The sequence below is a fragment of the Furipterus horrens genome, unplaced genomic scaffold, assembly GCF_987537825.1.
Source record: "Furipterus horrens unplaced genomic scaffold, mFurHor1.1.pri manual_scaffold_2, whole genome shotgun sequence".
Lineage (NCBI taxonomy): Eukaryota > Metazoa > Chordata > Mammalia > Chiroptera > Furipteridae > Furipterus > Furipterus horrens.
This window is the reverse complement of record NW_028327172.1, coordinates 8,317,423-8,333,952: the sequence shown is the minus strand read 5'-3', so window position 1 is coordinate 8,333,952 and position 16,530 is coordinate 8,317,423. Positions and strand designations below refer to the sequence as shown.

The window sequence follows — 16,530 nt, the reverse complement described above, 5'->3', positions numbered from 1 at the left end:
GGTGAGAATGGCAGCTGCCTTATGCCACGTCCTAGGCATTTTATATACCTAACAGTACCCATGCCCCTCTCAAAACAAGGCGACGGGGCCCATGTGTTACGCCCAGTGCCAGGTTAAAAAACAAAGTCTAGTTGGGCTCAGTGGCCTTCCTAAGGCCACACAGCAGACGTAGGTTTGGATCACCGCTCTGTCTTTCCCAAAGTTGCCGTTCTAAGTCATGAAAACGGAATTTCCTGGAGTGGCAACGGTGAAGCCGAGGCACGGAGCCCAGGGAAGGCTGTGGACTCTCCTACGTCCTGATCCGCCCATTTACACTTATCTCCCTAATTCCCGCTCCAGCCCCAGCTCTCGGTACACATTCAGCAGATGTCAATAGGATTGAATGCAGGCAGCAATACAGTCGTCTCTCTCTCTCTATCATGGTTCACTTATTGCAGCCTCACTGTATCGCGGGATTTTTAAAAATATTATATTTAATTATTTATCACAGATTTTTCGCTATGTCGTGGGATTTTGCAGTACTGTATACGTATGTTGTTAAAGTTACGTAGGTTTAAGAGTGTAGAATATGTTTAAGAATGTCAGTAGTGTTTATAAAAGTGGAAAAGGTTAATAAGGGAGTGGAGAGGGTTAATAAGGGACTGGGAATGGTGTATAAGTGTGTGGGAAGGGTTTATAAAGCCTTAAAATATATATAAGTACTAAAATAAATGTAAGGTTACTACTTTGCGGATTTTCACCTATCGCGGGGGCGTCTCTAGAACATAATACCTGCGATAAGTGAGGGAATACTGTATACTCATTTCTCAGCTTCCAGGATACTGTCGCTCACATGTCCCCACTCTCTTGACACAGGGGGACACAGGGGGACACAGGAGGAGTTCCAGAAATCAAACACACCCCAAAGCCGGGTGTTGCATTATCTTTGAGCTCCCTTTCAGTGGACATTAGGAATTGCCCTTCACTTCCCCATGGGCGTGGCGGTGAAGAGGAGGGAATTCAATCTGGGCTTGCAGGGAGGATGTCCTGCAGCTGAACGTCTGTGTTGTGTGACCTGGTGACATAAGACAGATCCTCTGGCCTGAGTGACTGAAGCCTTCTGGGGCTGGGACTCTCGCAGCCTTTGCCACCATCGTTCCGTGCCTCGGCTCAGGCTGCTATAGTAAAATACTTCAGGCTGCATGGCTTCGACAATTTGTTTCTTGTGATTCTGGGGAGTGAGAAGTCCAAGGTCTGGTGTCTAGGGAGGGTCCCCTTCCTGGTTTGCAGAGGCTGTCTCCTTGCTGTGTCCTCACATGTTGGCGAGAGAGAGCTCATATTTCTTGCTTTTTTAAAAAAAAATCTTGAAGACCCACCCTCATGATCTCATCTAACCAATTATTTCCCAAAGGCCCCACCTCCTAATTCATCACAGTGGGGATTCAGGTGTCAACGCATACATTTTAGGGCGACACTACCTCTTAGTTTACAGCATAAGCATGATGAGAGAAAACGAAAATGAAGAAACAAAAATCCTGTAACATAAGTTAAATAAGACTAACACACCAAGTTGCTGATGTGCCCTTGGGTCACCTCACTGCCTCTCATCTTTGGAGTCAGGAGCCCTTAGAAAATGAGTCCCTGGGGCTTGCACGCTGGGCTCTCATTTGTAAGCTCAGGGTTGGCCGAGCCCTGTGAGACTGGAGGGCGTTAGGAAGGCCACGGGGTTGTCAGCATTTCCTGTCCCGCACCCTTGACACGGTCACTGAAGCAGAAAGCAGGATGGTGAGTTTAAACTCAGTGGAAGAGAGTGGATAAGAATGCAGGCTCTGGAAGTGGACAGCCGGGGTTCAAATCCCGGCTCTGTCATGTTCTAGCTGTGTCATCCTGGGCAAATTAGTAAACTTCTGTACCTCTTTTCCAACTTTGTGAGTTTGCTGTGAGAATTAAATAGGTTAATTTATCTAAAGTATTTTTAACTGCTTGGGTGACAGTTGTCCTCGGAGCTGGTAGCTCCTGTTCACTCTTAGTCTGTCAGTCAATCAACAAACACTGTGTTGGGCACACTGAGGGGCGCAGGGCTGACTCAGCCTTGGGCCCTGCCCTCCAGGGTTCTCTGGTCTAGCAGAAGAACTGGGTGCCTTTGAGCATGACAAAGTGGCTTCCCAGACCCAGGGAGATGATACAGACCTGAGCTCGAGCCCTCCACAGACACACTGGGTCATGCACAAACACATGGCCACACACACAGATGTACACACAATGGTACTCACAGGGTCACAACCACACCCCCCTCACACACACCACAATCACACACATGTACACACTGCAGGCAGCATCCCAATGCCCCCATCTCCCTAGCACACGTGGAAATATGTGGAAATACTGAAAACCACACTGGAGTACTGGGACTGTTGCCATGGGAACCAGGGTTCCAAAATTCTAACTCAAGGGCATCTGAATCTTTGTTCTGAATATTTCATTAGCCATGGAGTTTGTGCTCTGAATTCTGAGTCATTTCTCCTTCTGGGGCCAGGCTGGGCAGCCAGCAGGGAGTTGGTGAGGATGAGCAATGAAAGACCTGATTACTTTCTCCCTGAGTGATGGAGTGGCCCAGACAGGTGCCTGTGAGAGAGCTGTAACTGGAGGCGTGTGTGCGTGTGTGCGTGTGTGTGCATGTGTGCATGGCATGCTTATCTGAGCGTGAGTCCACGGAATCTTCTCAGGTGAGGCTCAGAATGGGCAGCAGTCATGCCTGCATCTGCAGCCGCTTAATCAATCACATCAGGTTAGGCCAAGCCAGGCCAGGTTGTGGTAACAAATACACCCCCAATCTTCATGACTCAACACAGTAAAGGTTCACTTCTTACTCACACAAAATTCCAGTTGGGTCAACAACCCTCTCCATCTTGTAGCGGCATCTGGAGCCCAGGACCTCAAATATGGCCGAGACAGAGAAGAAAGAGACAGAGAAGGCTCGCTGCCTCTTACCTCCCTTGGCCCGCAGTGGGCACACATCCACCTGCCTAGGCTTCGAAGGCCGCAGTGTAGGCACAAGAGACCCGGAAATATGGACACATTCCTTTGCGAGCACAATAGTTCCTGCTACAGCTCTCCTTCCGTGCTTCTGCAAACCGGAATGTGTCTGCCCAGCATGGAGCCCATTCCTTGGAGACAGTTCAAACGCTGGCTCTGCCACTTGCCAGCTGGTGACCTTGGGCCATGTATCGGTCAGGGTCCTAAGAGGAAAGAGGTGGCACACTCAAAATAGAAGTTTGAAGGGGACTTACTTACAAAAGCACTTTTACAAAGGATAATACAGTAACAGGAACCCAGAGCAACTGAGCTGTTACCCTGGTCCAGGGACACAAGACCAAGGAGTGGTGAGGGAGACCTGGAAGCAGAGAGTCAAGGATACGTAACTGACTACCTTGAGAGGACCAATAACTTTCAGATGAAGAACAGAGCCTGCCCTGAGGATCACATCTCGCCAAGTGGGAGCCAGGGAAATAAACACCATGACCTCCCTCCTGTCTCTGCTGGGGCTCCCCATTGGCTGAGCCAATCAGAAGCCGAAGGGCCCAGGAAGATGCTGATTTAGACCAAACAGGTCATCCTCCCAAAGCCAAGTAGACAGTGCTCTGGGGAGACAAAGGCACACTACCTGGCCCAGGCAATCAATTTCTATTCTTTGGGCCCTCCTTTGCTCATTTGTAAAAAGTGGATAATGCTAATACCTACTTCACTGTGTCAGTGAAGGTAAATGCAATAACATATGCAAAGACCTGGCATAATCCGTCCTCGACAAATGTTAATTTCTCAGTGTCTAAGGCCTCTCTGCAGTCCGATGGTCCACAACTCAGGAGCCACCAGTTACCCTCAAGTCAGGTGTGAATCTCTCAAACAAATTTTCCAAACAAAAATGTTTTTTCTAAAAATAACTCCACTTTCAAGCTTCTTTTGTATGTCAACTATTGAACAGATATTATCTCCTTTTAGCCCACAATATTTTCCTAAGTGTATCACCATAAAACTGGGACTCTGGAAGAAAAACTAACCAAGCCATGCACGGTCTCTGAGACAGCGAGTGGGTCTGGCCCCAAAGCCTGGTCCTTCCTTTCTGCTCTACGGTGATTTCTGAGGACGTGTGTGCCATTAACCAGGGAAGTGGGGGATGGTGCTGCAATTCCAGTGCTTGAGAATGTCCCTCCCCTGCAGAGAGGCAAAGGCACCCAAGATCCAGGACCATGACTTTCTAAAGGCCCCTTACGGCCACAGCAGGCTCCAGAAAGTGTCCCCTGCCCTTCAGGGCACCTCTGTGCCCTCCACGCCTGAGCTCACTCACTCACCATGGCTGCTGCTGGTTAATTTCAGGTCACTGGTCTCCAGCCCCATCCGACCAGCGCAACACGAGCACTGCAGAGCGCCGGCCCTTGGAGCCAGGTGAGGAAGTTCTCTTTTTGGGGTTGATAGTCAGCTTTCTGAGACCAAGCAGGTAGTATCCCGGGGTGACAGGAAGAGGAAATGGATTTTTAGAGCACCAGGGAGGCTCCCTAACTTCAGACAACATCTCTCCGTCGAAACCAAAGCCTGAAGGTCCGCATTAGATTCACTTGGAAATTTTAGAACTACCGTCTTTGAGAGGATACTGATAGAAAGTCACCTACACCTGACAATGTGTTCAGTGAATATTTTAAGGGGATTTGCTGAGAACAAGCTAAAGGAGCCTTGGTGGGGGGTGGGGGTTCCACCAGACGGGTCCTAGATGAACTCAACAGATATTTTAAAAGGACCTACTCTGTGCAAAGCTGTGCACTAATACTGGGGGTGCAATCCTGAGCAAACGTGGGCAGGTGCTTCCCCCAAGGGGGGGGCTCTGGGGAATGGAGAACCTCTAAACACACCACACACCTTCAACCCCATCACCAACCCCACGTCCGTCTGTCCTGCAGGGTTCAGGGGTCATAGTGACACTCCACCGTAGTTAGTACCCCGGGAACAGGGGAGAGGCCTGGGAGGGCAAGCATGGGACCCGCAATACAAGGGGGGCCTCTGAACCCAGAGCTCTGCCCTTCCTTCACACAAGGGTGCTCATGAGACAGTGGCAAGAGCGGAGGGTTTGGGGGGACTGGACCCCTGGCTTTCTGTCACTCTGGGCCTAAGTCATCCTACCCTTAGTCCCTCTTCTTGACTCTAAGGAGAATCAGAGGGTCCGGCTTCAAAGGAGGCTTGGCCATGAACCAGCCCAGCCCCATTTTGCAGACTGGAGGGCTGAGGCCCAAGCTGGGTAGGGTATTATCCAAAGGCACATAGCGGGTCAGTGGTGGGGCCTCTGGCAGCCGCCTGCCCCCACCGCATTCCTGGCACCGGCAGAGTCCGAATCCGCCCAGGCCTCAGCCGGTGTCTGGTGCTTCCAGGGGAGAGGCTCGGGGTCCGCCTGGTGAACGGGAGCAGCCGCTGCAGTGGGACGGTGGAGGTTCGGCTAGGACAGTCCTGGGAGCCCCCGTGCAGAGATTTCTGGGGCCCCATCGCTGCCCAGGCCCTGTGCGTGGCGCTCGGCTGCGGCGGGGCGGAGCAGGTGCCTGCCCGGCCGCTTCCGCTGACCCCGGAGCGGCCACCAGACTGGGCCGTGGGAAACGCCAGCGGGACCCCGAACGCCACACGGGCCCTGGCACCCTCCATCCTGTGCAGCAGTGCTGAGTGGCAGTTCTGCGACGTGGTGCAGCACGCGTGCGTCAGCGACAGGAGGCCGGCCCAAGTCACCTGTGCAGGTACAGCGCCCTGCCCCGCGCCCGCCGGCTGAGGCCCTGCGGGGGAGGGGGCACCCACTCTCCGCCGGCCTTCGGCCAATGCCCCTCACTCCTGTCCCCCTGGCCCTGGGCACTGGGCCCCAGCCTCGCCCTCCGGACTTCACCCACCACCCATCAGGAACTACAACCGGTCCCCACACGGGAGGGACTACAACTTTGTATCATTTCCAGCTCTGAGTATTTCCTGCGATCTGGCCTGCAGGCCTCTCCGCCTACTAGATAGATCTCCAGCTGGTCCGCTTGGTCTACAGCCTGACCCCTTAGGTCCCCAGTACTAGGTTTTACTTACGGGCCCCTCCCCTCATCCTGCTCTGGACTTCTGTCTCCTTTATCTCCGCCCCTACCCCCAGTGTGCATACATAGGCTGCCAGGTGCCCTTCCCAGGGTCCCTGAGCGCTGCCGCTCCCCAGCACCCAGCCCTGCTTTTCAAGCCCCGCCCACAGGCGTCTGGCTCCACCCACTAGTTTGCACCCACTCCACAGCCCTACCTGCAAAGTACCCAACTTGGTCCTGAGCCCCTTGTCCTGACCAGTGCACCCCCCCCCACCTCGGCTCAACAAGTCCCCAGCCCTGCAGGCACCCCTCACCCCGTCCCCTCACCACCACCCCCACCCCCCCGCCTGGCCGCAGGGTTACAGCCCGTTTCACTGGGCCCACAGCCCCGCCCACAACTATCCCCACCCGGTCCCAGTACCAACCACTGCTTCCCTTCCTCGCCGTCTTCCCTCCCCCACCCGCAAACCCCTTGCCCTCCCACCCCCAGAGAATCAGGCACTGCGGTTGGTGGACGGTGGCAGCCCATGCGCCGGCCGCGTGGAGATGCTGGAGCATGGCCAGTGGGGCTCTCTGTGCGACGACACGTGGGACCTGAAGGCTGCCGACGTGGTGTGCAGGCAACTGAGCTGCGGCTGGGCCATCCAGGCCCTGCCTGGCTTGCACTTTGCCCCCGGCCAAGGACCCATCCACCGGGACAAGGTGAACTGCTCTGGGGCCGAGGCCTATCTGTGGGACTGCCCGGGGCAGCCTGGAGACGGCTACTGCGGCCACAAGGAGGACGCTGGCGTGGTGTGCTCAGGTCAGTGGGTGACGTTTCTGAACCTCGGTCCTCCGCCCCCACTCACTGTAGGCCCCCTGGGAGCCAGGCTAGAGTTAGTGCTGCAGCCATGGTCCCTGTCCTTGCATGGCCACCATCCAGGAGGGACGGGGAGACCCAGACAAACATCACCCCAGGAATGAGTGGTACATACCCTGAGAAAGGAAGCCAGATGACCTTTAGAGGCCGCAGGCAATCCAGAGCTAGATAAACCTGCCCACCTTCTGGAAGAGGTGACATTAGGGTGAGCTTCTTCCTGAGTGGGAGCTGGTCACCTGGTTCAGAGCAGCGAGAGCAGATGGAGGCAGGGAGGACCCCAAGGAGGCTGTTGGCAGTCCAGATGAGGCCATCTGGTCCAGCCAGCGCTGCTCTGTAATATGCCCAGGAATTGGGTGTGTGTATCGGGAGGGGTGGGTCTCGTTAAATATAGATTCTGATTCAGTAGGTCTCGGGCAGGACCTGAGCCTCTGAATTTCTAGCAAGACTCCAAGTGAGGCCACACTCCATGGACCACACTTGGCGCAGCAAGGGTGTAGGGTACTGAAGCCAGAGCAGATGACTGGGGATGCAGATACCGGGGAGCAATGCCGATGGGCAGTGGGGTGTTTGCATTTGTGGGTCTGGGCTGGTGGGGATTTGGTCCCAAAGATGCTGACCTGACGCTGCCCTCCCCTCCCCTGCAGAGCACCAGTCCTGGCGCCTGACTGGGGGCACTGACCGCTGCGAGGGGCAGGTGGAGGTACACTTCCGTGGGGTCTGGAGCACAGTATGTGACAGCGAGTGGTACGAGTCGGAGGCCCAGGTGCTCTGCCGGGCCTTGGGCTGTGGGACCATGGCCAGGAGACCCAGGGGGCCGCCCCACTCTCTGTCGAGCAGGATGTACTACTCATGCAAGGGAGACGAGGCCACCCTCTTGGACTGTTCCTGGAGATTCAACAACTCCAACCTCTGTAGCCAGTCAAACGCAGCCAGGGTCCTCTGCTCAGGTACCCCTCCCCCCATCCCTTTCCCACCCTCACCTCAGATTTGGACCAGGAATTCCACCAGAATCCACAGCCTCGGACCTTGCAGCCCAGGGACCACAGCTTAGACTAGATCAGAAATGACAAACACTGGCATTAGAGGGATCGTTGTCCCTAGCATGCCCAGGCCGGCGTTGCTAATTAATCAGGGCATCTTTTCTGCAAATCCTCAACTCAGCCTCAGAATCATGAATCAAATATTTTTTAAGGCATTATTACATATGCTAATCAATGGTCTCTGTGGATGGAGTTGGCTCAGGAGATGAAACCAACTTGTCATCCCAGGGCTGGTGCTCATAGTAAGAATAATACTAGGAGACACGAATAATAATATCAGTGACAGTGTCTGGAGTCCTAATCGTGCAGCTGATGTTGCTGAGCACTTGCTGTGTCTGACGTTGGCTCAGCCTCACATCCACTCTGTGAATTGGGTTCTACCGTATATCAACAAATCTAAGACGGCATTGCTAGTCACACCGCTATTATTTTGTGTACATTAAAGGACAAAAATGCTGCCAAAATAAGCTCTTGACACGTCCTTAGTTGTAACGGTTTTAGAAGCATTGAGGTATGAAAACATGAGAGTGTTAGACCTGAGGAAACATGGTGTTAGTGTGTCTTTAGAGTTCAGGTGCCTGGTTCTGGATTCCCGCTCTGCCGTTTGCCAGCCCGAGGGCCTCAGTTTCGTGACTGTGGGTTCTGAGGCAGCCTCTCCCAGGGGAACCGGAAATTAGATAGCCGTTCCACGGTACCTTGGGGTTTTTTCCTCCCTTACCTGTCACATGCTTACGATAATGATGACTGTGTTGGCTTCCCACCTCTTGAAGCCCATCTGAAGCACAAACCCGACTGAACGGAAAAGGGAACTGTGGTCTGAAGAAGATTCTACAGAAGGAAGAGCTCATTCTTTTATTAGCTCCATATTCTACCCAAAGGACCCTCCCAGCATTTAATCCATGATGTTCCTCCTTACTGTAGGGGGTGGCAAAGGCAGGTCCCCCTGGGACCGTGCTCTTCGTTCCAGGTCACTTGTCTGTCATGTTCAGTTTTTAGCACGAGGACCGGCACGTAGTAGGTGCTATGTGTCAAGGGAATGAATTATGCTCCCTGACAGGTTCCCAGAGGCTGCTCAATCTGTCCACTCCTGAAGGTCCTACAAGTGTTCAGCCAGTCACCGTAGGTGAGTGTCCCTGGGGTCACAGTGTCTCAGAAACTTGGATGCATACGTGCTGTGTGTGTGCATGTGGGTGTACCTGCCTGGGGGGCCTGAGGGCTTGTCCCCCACCGCCCACCTCCAGACACTGGACTTGTCTCCCCCGAGCTTTCTTGGTGCCTTGTGCCGCTCTGCCCTCCCCACCCTCCCATGTCAGCTCAGCTCCGCAGCCCCCTGAATCCTGATATTCCATGGTCAAGTCTACTCCCCACGCTCCTATGAGCTCCTATAGAGCAGGAGGATAGAGCTGAAGGCTGAGTTGGTCTGACAGGGACCAGATGGCAAGGACGCTGAGGGTAACAGCCAGTGCGTTTACAATGTTCCAGGCAGTGGCCCAGCCCTTTGGGTCACTACTCCTGAGCCTTTAATCTTCCCGGCAGCCCCCTGGGGAGGCCCCATCATAATCCTCACAGAGGGGAAGTTCAGGCTCAGAGGGTGTAGTGACAGCCAGCGTTGGCTGGAAGGTGCATCCAAGGTTCTGAACCCCAGGTCCAGGCTTGGTGCACCTGCCAGCTGTGTGTCGCTTGGCTGGCTTTGGGCAGACTCCCGGGGCTCGGATCCCAGCTGTGCCTCTTGCCGGCTATAGGATGTTGGGCAATTCTTAACGTCTCTGAGCCTCAGATCTCTTGACTAGAACATGGGACTGAAAACCATAGCACCTCTCCTAGTGCGGTGAGTCTCTAGTGAATTAATTTCTGTAAAGCACTTAGGATAGGGATTAGTACACAGTAAGCACTGTCTGGGCATCAGTTTTTCTTGTGATTTTTTAGTCCAGGCAGGGAACCCCTGGGAAGTCAACCTTTGTCTTTCCCATAAAGGACGAGGTGGCCCTAGCAGGGCCTCATGCCCCCCAGGGCCCCATCCATACCTCCATCACAGCACTGGACTGGATTGGGCTGACTTGTTGATCTCCCCACCAGACAGAGACCATGACAGCCTGTGACACTGTTATCACACAGTCGGTGCTCAGTAATGGTTGAGCAGAGAGAGGTTCCCGTGGGCTGGTGTCGAGGAGAAAGTTTCACTCAGTCAGTTATTAATTCAGGATGCATTTCTTGAGCACCTACTATATACCAGGCACCTAAAAGCAGATGAGAAAAAAAATTGTGAAGGAAAGAGGAGGCCAGGTCCAAAGAAAAGTGGCTCAGCTACAGACAGGATGGAGAGGTGAGAAGAAGGGCAAGGAGAAGTCTGTGTCTATTCTGCTTTCTCTCTGATTTGGGCTCTTGCTTCCAGAACCTTCTGTGAGAGTGAAAATGGAGGACTGGAAATCTCAGGAGCTAATACTCCTCATTGCCTGTATCATTCTGGGAATTCTCCTCGTTGGCTCACTCATCACCATCCCCATCATCCTCTTGAAAGTTAAAGGAAAATATGGTAGGTGCAGAATTCTAAGAGCCATAAGGAAGGTCCAGGGATGGGAAGAAGCAGGCCTGAGGTGCAACCCTCCCAGGGGGGCATGAGCTTAGGGGACCCCAGCAGGAGTAGCAGTGACTCAGCAATGGCCGCTGAACCCTGAACCTGGGAGCACCTTCTGGTGGGAAGGATTTTTTTCCAGCATGCCCAGCAGAAGTGGACCCATGTGGGCCCCACGGGAGGATCACACTGTGTGCGTGTGTGTGTGTGTGTGTGTGTGTGTGTGTGTGGTGTGTGGTGTGTGCTGGGGGCAGTGAGGAGGGAGGTGTCTCAACGAGAGCAGAACCAGGCTGACCAGAAGGGACCAAAAAATAACTTGTAGAATCTCTGCCTTCCCTCCCTCAGCCCTTCCTGCTGCAGCAAACCACCAACACCTCCCTGCCACCACCCCGGCAGGGATCAGAAGCTACCAAGAGGTCCCCATCACCATCCCCAAAGAGGAAGGTAGGATGTCAGCCACCCTGGGGGAGGGGAGGGCTGGTGAGCATAGGTCGGGTATACTTCTGGAGGGTCAGCGCTCTGTCCAAGCAGTGCCCTCGCCGGGGATGGGACCTGGGCCCGCCCACTGGGGCCAATGGGACCTTGAGCACATCAAGTCTCCGTCGGGGTCCTGACAGGCAGGTGAGCTTCCAGTACAGTCGTTCTGGGACCCTTGGCTTTCGAGTTTTGGACAAACACAGCTCACGGTGTTTCGGACTTTGCTCTCGTGGGAAATCTCCACGTGGCTAACTGGCTAGTAGGCTGGAAAACCATCACGCCTTTCAGTGGCTCGCTCAGTCAGCTGCCCTGCAGAGCCCCGTCAAGGTTTTCCTGGAATATGATTTTATCTCATGTTTTCTGAATGAAAAAAAAAAGGAGCATTCATTCACATTTTATAACGTATGGCTTTATCCCTGTTAAAACTCTTGTAAGGGAGTTGGACTTCAATCACATGGCATTGGGAGTATCTTAAATCTCCTTTACTTGAAAATCAATACAAAACTGAGCCAAATAGTATTAATATTCTCTGCCCTATTCTCATATCTGAGAAGAGAATATGAAGAACAGAGCCCAGAACGAGGCTGGAGGCACAGAGCAGCCACTCACTGTGCATGATGGTCTAGAGCTTAAGAGCCACACGGCCCGCTTCTCTGGGTGAGGGGAGAAGCCCTGTGCCTCAGTTTCCTCGGCTAACAAAATGAGGACGCTAATGTCCCTACCTCACAAAGTGGTTATGAGAATTAAATGAGATAATACCTGTCAGGGTTAGAAAAGCGCCTGGCTTGTAGCGACTGCTAAGCATTTGTCACATAAGTAAGTGCTATTTAGTTCCCTGTGTTTGAAATGGGTGGGAGGAGCTTGGAAAACCCAGGCTGGATAGGCCTGAACAGATGGGCTGCCTGGTGCTCTCCTGCCTCCCTGTCTCCTGCCGTCCACACTCGCTACCAGCTCTCTCTGCATCCTCTGCCCACCCCTTTGCCACACCCGGCCCCCACTCTGTTCTCTCCCCAGTTCCCAAGTTGCCCGTCCAGGTCCAGGCCCCGCCCCCCGCAGACTCGGACTCCAGCTCGGACTCCGACTATGAGCACTATGACTTCAGCGCCCAGCCTCCCGTGGCTCTGACCACCTTCTACAGTGAGTGCCTGGGCCCCGGTGCCCGAAGGCCCTCTTGCCTGAACCAGGGAGAGGGCCCAGCTGCCTGGGTCAGTAGGTTCTGCCTGATGACGCCTGCAAGACTAGGGTGGAATCACCCTTGCTACCCACTGTATTGACTGTCAAGGGTCCCACACTGAAGTTTTCAAAGTGATTTTCAACCCTGGAGGCATCTCGTGTCTCCAGGCGTTTCCACTCCAAACTTCCTTCCCTCCCATGTTTGCCTCTGGGCCATGCAAGGTCTTAAGACCTGTCCTCCGAGACCTTCACTCCAAGGTAGCTGTGTCTGTGTGAGAGGCGAGGGAGTCCAGATGGTGTCTCACACGCTCTTCCTGTACCCCATCCTCCCCATCGGCCTCACCGCCAGCCTCTGCTGCGAGCCCAGCTCCTCCTCCTGTCTGGCTTCTTCAGCTTTCCTCTCTGCCTTCTCGGGGGTCAGGGCCCATGCAAAGCTGGGAGGCTGAATAGGAGCGGAGAATCCCGCACCTGCTGTGGAGTCCCTTGGGAGCTTGTCACAAATTCCTCAGCTCCCCCCCATACACACACCTGCTATATAAGTTAGGATGACAGTTTGTGTGTGACAGAGACCCCCAAAGGACGGTGTCCTGAGACATTGGCCAGGGCCCAGGCTCCTCCTCTCTTGCCACTCTGTAGTCCCTAAGATGTTGCCCTTGTCCACGTGGTCCAGAATGGCTCACCCCCATGTCCACATCCCAGCCAGCGGGAAGGGGGAAAGGCCTACCCTTAAGGCTGGAGATGCCCACGTGGCTCCCACACGGGGCTCGCCAGCTGCAAGAGAAGGAGGGAGATGAAGCCTTTGTCCTGGGCCACAGTGTGTCCAGATAAAGGCCCAAGGGTCTCCTTCTACCAGAGGGGAGAATAGATATTGGGGACAGCCAGCCATCTCCCCACCTGCTGAATCAGGTCCTCGGGGGGGGGGGGCACGCACACAGTCCCACTTCTGGTTCCTGCACCAGCCTTTGGGAGCCCCAGCGACAAGGTGTCCTTAGAACCCGAGACCCTGAGCTCAGGAATGTAAGATACAAGACTGAGAGTCTCATATCCTAGGCCCCCGAGGCTAAAAGTCAGCAGTACCAGGTTCAAAAGAGCTGAGTCCGAGATTCCTTAAAATCCTATGAATCTACAGCTCCTGATTCTGAAATGAAGGTGCCGCAGAAGCTGTGATGCAGATGCCAGACCCTCCAGCTTATGCTCTGGGCAGGCTCCTCAAAGGGGCAATGCCTGCCCTTCTGCCCATATCTGTCCAAGCTCGAGCAGAGAACCCAGGACTTGATATTTCCTTAAGTACAAGGAGGGGCATCCGGGGACAAAGGGTGCAGGGCAGAAGCAGCCTGTCCCCACGCTGGTTTCAGACCGAGGTCAGGGTCTTTCTGGACTAGGACATAAGCCTGGGATCTGACGGGGAAGGCTAAGCCCCTCTGGACCCCTGGGGTTGTCCTCCCACCCCTTTAGCCTCAGGGACACGCCCCCCCCTCCAGGCTCCTGGGTCAAGGAAATGGAGCCTTTACCCGTCTCACCACTGACTCTGCTTGTAGATTCCCAGCGACACCGCGTCACAGATGAGGAGGTCCAGCAGAACAGGTTCCGGATGCCCCCCTTGGAGGAAGGTGAGTGGGGCTGGGGGGGGAGGTGCTGGAGGGGGTGCTGCCCACCCTGCCTCCAGATGCAGCATCTGAGCTCACCGTGGGAAACTCCAGCAACCCCCCTCTACAGGTCCTTCCTGACTTTCATAGTTCCTAGTGGCAGTCCGTTCTCTGTCAAGTCTAATTGAAAGCCTTTCCTCACCATTCTCCCTTTCCTGGCCCGGGACTTGAAGAGGTGCATGCCTCCCAGATCCCACCTGTCAACCCTGGACACTGCATTGCAGATCCCCCCTCCCTGGGCCCTCAGCAGCACCCAAGGAGCAACAGCGAGTCCAGCACATCGTCTGGGGAGGACTACTGCAATAGTCCCAGCAGCAGGCTACCCCCGTGGAACCCTCAGGGCTTTCCTTCAGAGAGGAGCCCCCTCCAGGAGCAGCCACCGAACTTGGAGCTGGCTGGCTCCCAGGGTACCTTTTCAGGTAAGCTGGGTCAGGAGGATTCTGTGCATGCCCCAGCTTCCTGTCCTGTAGCCAGCCTGGCTGGAGAAATCATAAAGCGAAGAGCCCTGAACCAGGCTAAGTTCAAAATTCTAGTCCCAGCTCCGCAGTCGCTTACTGTGTGACCTTGGACAAGTCTCTTCCCCTCTCTGGGCCTTCATTTTCTCATGCATCAAGCTAGACACTTGACTCAATGGAGTCCTGAGGGTTTCCCAGCTCCGGCAGTTTGTGCACTGACTGTCTCCGGGCAGAGGGTGACTGTCTCTGGGGGTTTCCAACAGGGCCCTTGGCTGATGGCAGTTCCAGCACCTCCTCCGGGGAGTGGTACCAGAACTTCCAGCCGCCGCCCCAGCCCGCTTCAGCAGAGCAGTTTATGTGTCCAGGTGCCAGTGGCCGGGGAGGGGATCTTGGGAAGGGGGAGAGAGAGGGACTTATGAGTGGATGAGTCGGGGACATCTGGATCCATTGGATCCATCGGCCCAAAGAGAAAAGAAGAGAGGTAAAGGGATTTAAAAACAAAAACAGTAATATGAGGGGGTAGGAAAAATGGAGAGGAATGGGACAGAGATGCAAAGAGAATACTTGGATAGGAAGTGAGCTCTCCATTAGTGGGGGCATTCAAGCAGAAGCAGCTGAATGGCCCCTTGGGGGAACTGTGTGGCAGAGGGGCTCCCAGTATCAATCGTCCCCGGGTGCTATGCCAGCATAGGGACTGCAGGCCTGAGCTAAGATCAGGCTACATTCTAGTGAGGGAGAGGGCAGTAATCAAGATGAGAAGAAAGGACAGGACAGGAGCCCAGGTGAGGATGTGCCCTCAGACCCACTCAGCTCAGTCCGGGGGCAGCTGGGGCAACGATTGGGCCTCCCGCTGCCCTGAGTGTCCCCCTGACCTGAACCTCTTGGACACACAGGATCCCCCAGTCCCCAGCCTGATTCTACCGACAACGACGACTATGATGACATTGGAGCAGCTTAGATGGGGCCCAGAGAGGCTCCAGGAGGCTCCTTCCACTGGACTCCTGCTCCCCCTTCTCCCCTGCCCCCCCCTGCCCCCCCGATGGTGCCCCAGGGTGCTGAGAGGCCTCCCCGGACACGCCACACCCGGCTCTTCTCAGTCTCCATCCCTCAAGCAGAACCTGCTGGCACCACCCTCTGCCAGCGCCAAGGTGGAGGGTGCTGCCCCGGAGAGGCGGTGGGCTGTCTCGGGGAGGGACAAGCTGTATGGGCCACCTCTCAGCAGGCTGCATGGAGGGGCGGAACTGGATGACTCCTGAAGCCCCTTCTGACCCTCGGGTGCCTGGTGCTTTGGTCCCCTGAGTCTCAGACAGCTCAGGGCCCAGAAGTAACGGGAGGGGACAGAAACAAGGACCCCCCCAGTGCTGCCCAGGAGGCGCCATGTGCCGGGGCTGTTGGGCTGCTGTCACTCTGGCAGGTGGACTCTGGGGTTGCGGGTGGCATACGGCTGATCCAGGCTTCCAGCAGAGCAGGGAGCCCAGACTTCCTGAGCACAGCCATCTGACAGTGGGCAGGACAACTACCCCACCCATTGCCAAGGGACCGGGGCCTGAGGCCAGCCCCGCCTCTGGAGACCCTTGGAGCCCAATAGGGTCATAGCCCTGCTCTGCAGTGACTGTCCCTGGACACCAAATCCTTACAATGAGCTTCCAACAGTTTACAAAGATGATCCCAGCACAGACCCTGAGTTGGGTCCCAGTCCCTGAACGGGCAACAACTCAGAGATGTCTGCCAGGAGGGGTCCAGAGACTCACTGAGCCCCGAGTCCCCATCTGTCTGCTTGGATTAGTGGAAGCCTCCCGGATGAGCCTGTCAATAGGCAATATCATGCCCAGAGCCACAGACATGACCCAGCAGCCTCCCCAGAGAGACCAGTGGGAGAGGGGCAGGGCTCAGGGCTTGGTATCCTGTTCTGCGCATCCTGAGATTAAACTAATTACTGAATAAAACCTGGGCATGGAGTGACAAGTCCTTGAACCCCAGGCTGTGTGTGTGTGTGTGTGTGTGTGTGTGTGAGGTGGGGGCAGCTCTGTCCATTGAGGCAAACTGGAAAAGCGACTGTGGCCTGGCATGGCGGAAAATGCTGGGGGTACAGGGACAAGAGGCTGTAGGGCTTGCCCCCTGGAGGCGTGGACGCTGAGACAGCCGCCTGTGAGTTCGGCAGCCATGGCACTCCCTGACCTGCCGCGTACCGGCCCTGGTGCAGAGGGGCTGGAGTTGCTGTGCCGAGTGAGCTCAAACCTGGGCCC

The 16,530-nt window shown here is 55.1% G+C and overlaps 1 protein-coding gene across 1 annotated transcript in view; it reads left to right on the top strand.

The window, feature by feature from the left end:
• The window catches only part of CD6 (CD6 molecule), a 36,341-nt gene extending 20,111 nt beyond the window's left edge, over positions 1-16,230 (top strand). The window contains exons 2-13 of the mRNA XM_090260773.1: positions 4,354-4,422; positions 5,397-5,750; positions 6,553-6,864; positions 7,566-7,868; positions 9,019-9,084; positions 10,354-10,494; positions 10,879-10,977; positions 12,025-12,147; positions 13,722-13,793; positions 14,054-14,248; positions 14,548-14,649; positions 15,178-16,230. Coding sequence (XP_090116899.1) covers positions 4,354-4,422; positions 5,397-5,750; positions 6,553-6,864; positions 7,566-7,868; positions 9,019-9,084; positions 10,354-10,494; positions 10,879-10,977; positions 12,025-12,147; positions 13,722-13,793; positions 14,054-14,248; positions 14,548-14,649; positions 15,178-15,242 — 1,901 coding nt within the window. The 3' untranslated portion in view covers positions 15,243-16,230. The remainder of the gene's footprint in view (positions 1-4,353; positions 4,423-5,396; positions 5,751-6,552; positions 6,865-7,565; positions 7,869-9,018; positions 9,085-10,353; positions 10,495-10,878; positions 10,978-12,024; positions 12,148-13,721; positions 13,794-14,053; positions 14,249-14,547; positions 14,650-15,177) is intronic.
• Positions 16,231-16,530: the final 300 nt, after the last annotated feature.